At 41.5% G+C, this 9,642-nt stretch overlaps 1 protein-coding gene across 1 annotated transcript in view; it reads right to left on the reverse strand.

Moving 5' to 3' along the window:
• Window positions 1–5,552, reverse strand: part of ntf3 (neurotrophin 3) — a 41,244-nt gene extending 35,692 nt beyond the window's left edge. Inside the window, exon 1 of the mRNA XM_069156558.1 lies at window positions 5,444–5,552. Coding sequence (XP_069012659.1) covers window positions 5,444–5,461 — 18 coding nt within the window. The 5' untranslated portion in view covers window positions 5,462–5,552. The remainder of the gene's footprint in view (window positions 1–5,443) is intronic.
• Window positions 5,553–9,642: the final 4,090 nt, after the last annotated feature.

Genomic DNA, 9,642 nt, shown 5'->3' on the forward strand with positions numbered 1-9,642 from the left:
AAGACAGAAGAGATGTTTGCTGTCAGTTTAATAGGATCTGAGTGATGCCAGGTTAGGTTAGGTGCATAGCAATCTGTGTTAGTCAACCGCAAATAAAAAAGAAAACATTTCTGTATATTCTGGATGGATACACTATTTACAGGACAACAAGGTAGATAAAAAGCTAATTTAATCTCTCCATTAAGAATCTATATATAAGTCTATAAATGCATATCTGTAAATGAACAATAATTAGTCAAATATGGGAATTCGTCTCCACCAACACTATCAGAGATCAGCTGTATCAGGATCAGGATGTTATCAGGAGGTCACCGAGTCTCCTTTTCGATGTGGAAACAGAGAGAGTGGGAAAAAAAAAAAAAAAACACCAGCCTTGGTGGGTGAGTGGGATGTAAAGAGAGAGGGGGAAAAATGAGGGACATAAAGATCCAGACGGGATGTGAGGGAGATAAAGAAAATCGTTGAGACAGAAAGGCAGATTACCGGCTCAAAACGGACAGAAAGAGGACGGCTGAACCGTCATATGACCGAACTGCTGGGAAGGCCGAGCCTCACCTTGAAAACCGCATGATCTCTATCTGCTTTATCTCTCTGGGAATTGTGGGAAAGATAATAAAAAGACGAGCAGAGAACACTGTGTTGTTAGAAGTATGCCGCTAAGGATTTTGGTTTAGAAGTGTTTCCATCGAGGTACGAGATGAAGTTACAGGTTAAAGGAGTGAACGTCTTAAATGAATGTGGTGCATCGTGCTGTTCCTGTTCTACAGAGCAGAGGAAGCTGTCTATTCCACATCCTTACAATATGTTTTCTTCGAACTAGAAGAATGTGCAGCGTATAAACACTCTGCTAAATGTGTAAACCATCCCGGAGCAGGCAGGACTGTGAAATAAGATGCGAGGAACAGCATGAACCACACAGAGCAGCGGGGGAAGTACGGAAATTTCCTCTACCAGCCTTTTAGTATGAACCCTGCAGTTTACTCGCATCACTTTTTGACTTTTAGAAGCATCTTTTTGGTCTCTTCATGAAGCTTCAGTGTCCAGAGATCTGTTAAGATGACGTCAGAACACTTGTGTTGACTAACCGAGTACAAAGGACCACACCACCCCGCGTAGGTGCTTGACCCCGATGGTCTCGCAAACACCAAATTTGACACAAATCTTTGAGAAAAACCACTTGAGCGCCACTTGACTTTAATTACAAAACCCTTTAACGTTGTGAAAAGCAGAAACAACCCACAAGAAACATGTTTGAGAGCTTTTGGAGCTGTTGAGTGACGGGCGTAGCTCAGAGGAGGCAAAAGTTACTGCTGGTGCTTCTCAAGGTGACATTTCTTCTCCTGGACTTTTCAAGACCTCTTGGCATCTCAGTAAAATTTAGATAATAAGCTTCATGATGTGTTCTGCCTGCTGGCTCATGGTCACACTAAATTTGTTTTCATCCACTTATTTTATGCAGTTTTTTTTTATTTTAAAAAGAGAGGAAAACACTGGATATTCAAAGAATAAAAGAGTTGTAAAATTTTACAGACGTTTTATTACTTGGCCGAGGAGAGATGAGCAATGAGGGGACTGCTGATTTCCATAAAATAATGCAAAACAACAAAACTTAATGACATACTGTATTTCCTTAATGTTTTCTGCACGGTTTTCATGCACCCTCTCCTTCTGCAATGCTTTAATCCATCATCACTCATCAGTACAAATACAGGCCAAGTATGTGTACTCTGCTGCTTTGTTTTGAATGGCATTGTTCCTGACTGTACATCATTTGAAAGTACACACCCTCATGGCTCAAAACAGTCTGAACCGCTTTAAGACTCCGCAGCAACAATAGTTTGTTAATTTGGAATAGGAGTAAGTAAACAGGAAAATGGTAGTTTCTGTCATCTGTAGGGGCACAAACTTGTTGAACCAACAGATAAAATGCTTCTAAGTTTGACTTATTATAGTAAAAAGAAAAAGAAAGGAAGTGACTGTTTGTCACTTCTGTTTGCCATTGCCAATGGCCCCGACTGGAGAATTAGCCCAGCCATCTGTTTATCTGCTAGTTTTGCTGACAAGCTGTTTTAAAGGATGATTTTTAAGTCTCAAGTTTGGGATTTTCCAAAGTGTCCCTAAATGCAACATGAGTTCTATGTAGCTCTACAGGATCAAATCATCTAATATTAACTGTTAGTTCTGGATCAGCAACTAAATGTAATGACCGTCAGGTCAAACTTGAGCTCATATCTTAGCAGAAACAAACATGATGGGTATAATTATCACTTAAAATTTTGAATCTGTTGTCTGACTTATGAGCTCTAACAACAAGCGACCAGCTTTTGGTCGGGACAGATTGACCTGTCGGGTGAGGTTGGGCTGTTGTGCCCTCCACTGAACACCCTCTGTGCCTTGTGTATGGACCGTATTGCCTCCAAGCTCCTATTAAGTTCAGTGAAGACATTAGTAATGATTGAAGAATCCGTGTTTGTAAAATTGCGATTGAAGTCAACTTTTTTTAAGAAACTGTGAGCAAAATATTCACAACTTGTTGAAATGGATAAAAGACTGAGTTGCAGTATAAGCTGATAATGCATGATCTTTTATAGTTACTGTTATATTTAAGTTTATTTTGCAATTAGTTAAAAAAAAAACACAAACAGCTCACATTTAGAAAACGTTTTGTGGCCCCAGGAAAGTTGCCATATTTGTCAAACAGGACTTCTGCTGAATAATTCCTCAACAGTGAAAGAACTATTCCCCTTTAATGTGCTTTGTTATGTTTAAATGTGATTTTCTGGTTGCTGTGGTAATAATTGTTCAAACTGAGAGACACTTTTTGGACATTTAGCCTGAGTTCAACACTGATGTTCTCCCCATTAAGGTGTCACATATGTCTTGTTTTCGGTGCTCTAATCAAACTATTTTTACATTTAATTTAGGAAAATCTTGAAATGTGGAAATGTCAACTGTGAATTGAATTTGGGGGTAAAGACACAGCATCAGAAAAAAAAGTGAAACATCACATGTTGAGTGATGAGATTTCCAGAAGAAGGGCAGTTCAAAGACACAACAACTTCCAGTCAGTCCCACTGGAAATGTCATGAACTAAAATGAATGAAACATCTGGGAGCGAGTACCTGGCTGATGTTCTGATCCAACTCCATCCAAATATAAGAGTTAAACAAAACAAATGAAAAATTCAATTACATGATTTTATTTGTACCTCTGACTGGTCAGGGAAAGTTGACCAAGCACACTTTTCCCACAATCTCCACTTGACAGATGAACACTTTTACACCGGCAAGCCTCTCAGCACAACAACAGAAAGTAACTGTTGACTTTATGCCTGGTGATACTTCCAATATTCAATGATAAGGTAAAATAAATTCTGTTGAAATGAAGTTTACACTGATCGGGATCTTTGACCTTCGAGTTCTGGCAGTCGTCCTTCCTCAGAGCTACTTTGATATTCATGCATTCATATTTTCTCAGTCTGTCTGGGAAATGAAACCAGTAAATTACTTGCTAAATTTCCTAAAGATTGATGTTGTTCATTTCCGGCATCTGATGCGGCAGACAAATCCCACAAGATAAAGAAAAAAATTAAAATGGGGACATCAAATGAAGCAGGTACAAGAGGGGAAGCATAGTGCAACAGAGGAAGGGATTTGGATATGCATAGAAGCATAAAAAATGCGCCAATGGGGACAACAGCATCGTAACATTATCAGTTTTTTTTAACCTGATCCACTGCCCATAATCTCTTAACACCCCTCACTCCTCCTGCAGTAATAAACCGAATGAACGCTGTTATACTGAGTAGTTGCAGCTGCACTGCGCTGCCAGTTGCATGACATGCACACAACGGCTCCCAGCTGTAGTAGTAAGCTTCTCTCACAGCGTCTCGGAGGCCATTATTGACTCTTGTGCCCAAAAAGAAAGTTACAGAATGGAACCGGTCCCTCTCTCTCGCCTCCTTCCATGCGTCCTAATTGTCTATCCCTGCTAAGTGCCTACACGTCAGGAGGGAGTCTGCGTCAAATCCGCGGTTACAACAGCTGCTCTGGCGGCCTCTGCGCGCTCGCACACACTCCAAACACATGCAGGCACACACAGAAATGGACTACAACAGCAGCAGGAACGCATCCACCACAGGCTCAAGACGCCCACTGATGCGCGCCATTACGCAAAGCTGCCGCGACCACATGTCCTATCACACTTAACCAAACTGCTCCGCGTCTCCTCACGCAGGCGTCCATTCATTTTAACAGACTCCACACACGCGCGCAGGCACACAGTATTTTGGGGGTTATTTGGGGGCAGCTCCCAACATTTAGTTCCTGGGATCTGAAGGGGAAATTCACCTTTGCGCAGAGAAAATAACAAGTTTATGAAATGTGTTCAAGTGTGCACACACACTATCTCCAATGGAAAACTTTCTTTTCCCTGGGGAAAGTTTTTTTTCCCCGCTGGCAAGTCTTTAACTTTCAGTTTTTAATATACACGATTTATATCTGGTTGCTATTGGCACATGTATCATTACATTTGTTCCAAATTATTTATTATTTCAAGAAAGTTTGGACTCTTTAGGGCTACAGAATACGTTAAAGACGGCCTCCTTGCGCACAGACCGCTCACCCTCTCCAACCTCAGGCTGTACTCTGTATACATACACAAACAAACATGCACGCATGCACACGGGGCGAGATACGCGCTGGGATGGAAACGCCGGCCGATTCAACGCAAAGTCCGCCTTTGTTTTGCGAGTCATCTGTGACATACCAGCTTTCACACCCACTAACTGCAGCCAAGGCACAATTAGCGCGTGGGTAATCCAAAAATACAATCCAAACCGCACCGTCCCCGTGCGTATTCAGCCAGATCCGCTCCCTCCAACACGCTGCACACGCCTTGGAAAAGAGCAAAACTCCCGAGTTCATCCGAGTCTCTCGTGTTTGTGTCCTTTAGCCTGCTTTAGAAGTACACAACCTGTTCGTCTACCTGTGCGCACCGCGAGAGAGAGCCGAGTAAAATAAATGAGTTTGTCCACGCTGGTGTGCCTTGAGGCAGCGCGCGGTGCGTCTCACATTCGACTTTATTTTACCTCCCAAAGCTCAGAGGAACAAATAAGTCCCTGAATATTTACGCAATTCCTCATTCGTGCAAAAAGTACATATTTGTTATGGAGACGCAACTGTGGTGCCAAATGGAACCATCCCGAAACTTTCTAAAGCTATTTATGCAAGTTGTAGCTCCAAACCTATTTTCCACAGGATATAATACACCTAAAATGCAAGTTTTAGTCATCTTGTAAAATCTGTTGAGAATATTTCACACTCTAGCAGATTCTCTGTCACTCTTTTAGAGTCAGTTTCCCCCAATAACCAAAGAGTTTCCCAGCGACAAAAAAAATGTCCCAATGGAGCACCAAGAGAAATTAAGTAAAGGGTTTTCCTACCGTAATAAAGGTAACCATAGCATCGGCGGGTTAGTATCCAACAGAGTCGACATGAAGGTGATTAATTTTTACATAGAATCCTTTGGCGAAAACTTCCCACTTTGTGAGGGCTGCCGTCTGCCTGTGCGCCACGCTGGTTCTGAGTGCAGCAGATCAGGGTGTGCGTAATGCTCTCTCTCTCTCTCTCTCTCTCTCTCTCTCTCTCTCTCTCTCTCTCTCTCTCTCTCTCTCTCTCTGGACAACATAATCTACGCCGCTTGCTCTGTTACAGGACAGATGGCTCTTGGCGCATGTTGCTGCAAAGACCTGCATGCGGCCACTGCCTGTCAGTGGAGCAAGCCTGCTGAGATGAGTTAGGACATCGAATTAGGAGCGTGTGCGTGACTAATACAATATTTTATGTAGCTTACAATTGACAGGTTCCTCAAGACTGAAAAGTCAAATAAAGCTAAATTCTGAAGAAAAGAAAAAATTCTGAGGTATACTATAGCCATAACAGAAAACATAATCCAAATTAGTTTACACTCACTCCTGATGAACACAAATAGCTAAAGCTACACTGAGTACCGGAGTGAACTAAATTTGTAAACTGCAGTAGCAGTGACAGTGTCGCTCCTTAAACGTTAGATTTATAAAGTTGTAAAGTTTTTTTTATCTGTACAAACTGTTTGGTAAACCATTGAATTATGGGCAGTGTTAGTGTGTAACCAAATATAATTTGCAAGTTAAAAAAAAATAAAAAATCCCCCCACACCCAATGTGTCTGTGGTCAGAGGGAGCCAACGCTGTACTACAGCATCAGCTTGAAAACACGGACTGGAGTGTTGGACTCTCAGGCCACCCTGGACTTTCACACTAATATAGATTCCTGCGACTCCTCTGTTCTAGACCATATAAACACCAGCATCAATAATGTTATAACCCACAAACATTTTACAATATTCCCAAATCAGTAGCCATTAATGACCAGGGAGGTCAACCTACTGCTGAAGGCATACAACACATCTGGTGATGAGCAGGCCTGCGGTCCATCCAGGGCTAACCTGACGAGGGCCAAACACAGGCACCAGCTCCAGGCGAAGACCTACGACACACTGCCTGCATGGCGGGTGCGTGACGGCTGCCTCGCTGCACGGCTGCGGCTCACTTGTGTGTGTGTGTGTGTGTGTGTCCACACTGCCAGCAGATCTGCTGCAGCACTGCTACAGCCAGCCCTCTTTCTCCACTGAGTTTTCGTTAGATAATGATCATCAGTAATTTCACGTTTGTGGTCTGACAGGTGAAGCGTTTTAGCTAAAAAGTAATGAAGTGATTTTTGTTCACCCTTGTTCAGAGCGTAAACAATCTTCATAGCTCTATCGAGGTTGGAGGTTCGTTTTCTTCATACTTAGATTTGTCCAGGTTTAGAGGACTTTCAGGGAGTGTAACATTAGAAGTCCTGGGCTCTTATCAGCGGCTTTATGAACAAACACGAAAAGAATCTGTAATCTTTCCCGACTTATTTAATCACTGACTTGACTTCCACAATCAAACTAAGTGACAGTCTTTACAACAGAGACCACAGTCCACATCCTGTCTTCAATCATGGCCATAATCCATAATCTAATGGATCTAGTTGTCCACTCTTTCTGAATCTTTGACGGTCTAAATGCAGGAAGGCGATAACAAAGACCTCTTTTGTCATGAAAGTGTCGAGTTATTGCGCATGTTGTCCCTGAGGTATCAGAGCAGTAAACACTTGCAGCAGCTGTTCTGGAAAGCGATAATAAAAACACATTTCCTTAAAAATAAAAATTGGCTGAAATTGGGTTTCTTTTCAAACAATGTCAGTTTGCTGCCACTGTATCTGTTCACTGATGTCACTTGTTGTTGTGAACACAGCTGATTTTCCAATAGACCTCCTCGATGGCGTCACATGGCTGCAGCAGACTTACAGTCAGAGACATCATCCTGTGTCGCTCCTCCTACTTTATGTTTTCATTGCATGGAAGTGTGTTGGAGCAGGATCGCTGTCCATTTGGACGAACTCCTCTTCTGTTTCTGAACCCATTTCACAACCCAAGATATTAAAACAGACTTCTCGGTGCTCTGTTCGCTGCGCATCTGGTCTTCGCTCTCCTCCATCTTTTCAATCTTAAAAGCACATCTGGTTGAACTATGAATGCTGTCTCAGTGCACACAGACAAGACCGGACCTGACGGATAATTTGACAATTGAGTGGTAGAAGGATTAGTATTCTTTAACTTTTAACAGGAGTAGGAGCTAAAGTTGGATTTAGACTGTGTTCCTGGAATTTATGTGGCGTAGACTGCAGGTGTGAACTCTTTGGTATTTGGACTCAGTCAAATTCTCAAAATGTTAAAGAGAACCTGTGTAGTTTTAGTTGTCCAATGGCGCTATGAAGTATGTAGAAATATGTGCCATGTCAGCACATTGCCCCTCCAAAAGACAAAGGCACAAAATTAGCTCATTCAGAGTTTTGTGTGATTGATGAAATTACAGAAAACAACTGACATCCAGTGAATCTAGGCCTTTTGGGCCTTTGTGGGGTCTGAGGCCGGTGGGCACCTTGCCCGGGTGTTAATCCATCCTTGGCTGTGGCCGTCTGGATGGTGTGTTCAATGAGTGGAGGAGCGCAGCAACATGTTCAGTCGACCAATCAGTGGCCAAACAGAGACGTCAATTAGCTGTGAATATACGTACATGATGACGAATCGATGACAAATGATCAGTATTGTTTGTCCAGGAATTTTATTTTTTTCTTCCATGACAGAAATTTGACAACAGTGAAGTTGTATCTGTCCTTCAATTCAAAGGTGTCATATTTTTAATTTTTAAGGTCTTTTATTTGCAGTCTTGATATCACAGGGAGATGTTTTTGTGGTTCTAGGTAACAGAAAACTATCTCAATAGTGTCTTAAAATTCTCTCTTTGGCATCTCTCTCGAGGTCTACCAACAACAGGCTGTTTTGTCTTTAAGATGCATTCATGTCAGTGACTCTCTCTTCTGATTGGCTGACTGTTTTCTGAGTGATGTACACCCAGGTCAACCATAGGTTTTATTCTGTGCTGTAGATCGCTCGCTCCGTGATTAAGTAATTGCCCGCTGATTTCTTCCACCTAAAAGGCTGTATAGTGGGCCGTGCTGAGGGAAGACATATGACATAAGCGTGAGGTTGTGACATCACAAACTTATTGAAGTCGAAACGGTGCAGTGCTGAATACTGTGGGTTGGTCTGTGGAGTATTTTGACACTTTCACAGTATTTATAAAGCAACTAGACCTTCCATAATAAAAGAATAATTGAAAATCTGACTGAATGCAATATGAGACCTTTACAAGAAAATGAGTGCAGGTTTAGAAAGGGACAAGTTTTAGGGCTCAAGGAGGCTTTACCCTGATGTGCAGTTGGTACTTCCCTCCTGATGATTATACTGAATCAGTCACGTTAAACACAGAGTAGTTAAAAGCTGTTTTGTGTGGAACAATTTTACAACACCACAAAAAAGGAAGTATGGATATGAAATAGCAAATATATATATATATAGATATATATATATATCTATATATATATATATAGATATATATATATATATATATACATTCAGGCAGTGCCCATGTCTGGTAGCTTTTCTTTTAACTGGATCTCTGCTGATGTTTCAAAAAAAAAATCAACCCTCGTCAGAATGATACTTGAAACCAGTTTGACACCACTGTAGGAAAAGCTGAAAAACAAACAAATATCTTGTGCATTTATGACTTAAAATGACTCCTAACTGTAACAGTTACCTGCTTGACTTTCATACCTGCAATTTGCCCAGCAGCCAGCACCTGTATAAGCATGTTACAAAACCAATATTACATTTCAAGGTAAAATTCTGACTTTATTTTTTTTATTAATTTTCATGTGGACTTGAATCAACTGTTACCTGCCGGATTTTTCTTTACATCTTCTGAGCAGGAAGTAAAATGTTAATTAGTTATTTTCCACACCGTCTGCAAACAAAATGCAAAATTTTATTTATACTGTAAAAAAATGTTCCCCTCTCTATGACTAAGCATTAGTCATACATCACCCGAGGTCCCTTAATACCTGACTTTCGAACAGCATCATCACTGTAAAGGACTTGTTAAATTTTTAATCAGCACAATGGCAACGCACATCTCCTTCAGGTCCCTCGGGCTCCCCACGTGACATG

This window comes from Embiotoca jacksoni, unplaced genomic scaffold, assembly GCF_022577435.1.
Source record: "Embiotoca jacksoni isolate LCO1_2020_lvr unplaced genomic scaffold, fEmbJac1.0.p SCAF_21, whole genome shotgun sequence".
Lineage (NCBI taxonomy): Eukaryota > Metazoa > Chordata > Actinopteri > Embiotocidae > Embiotoca > Embiotoca jacksoni.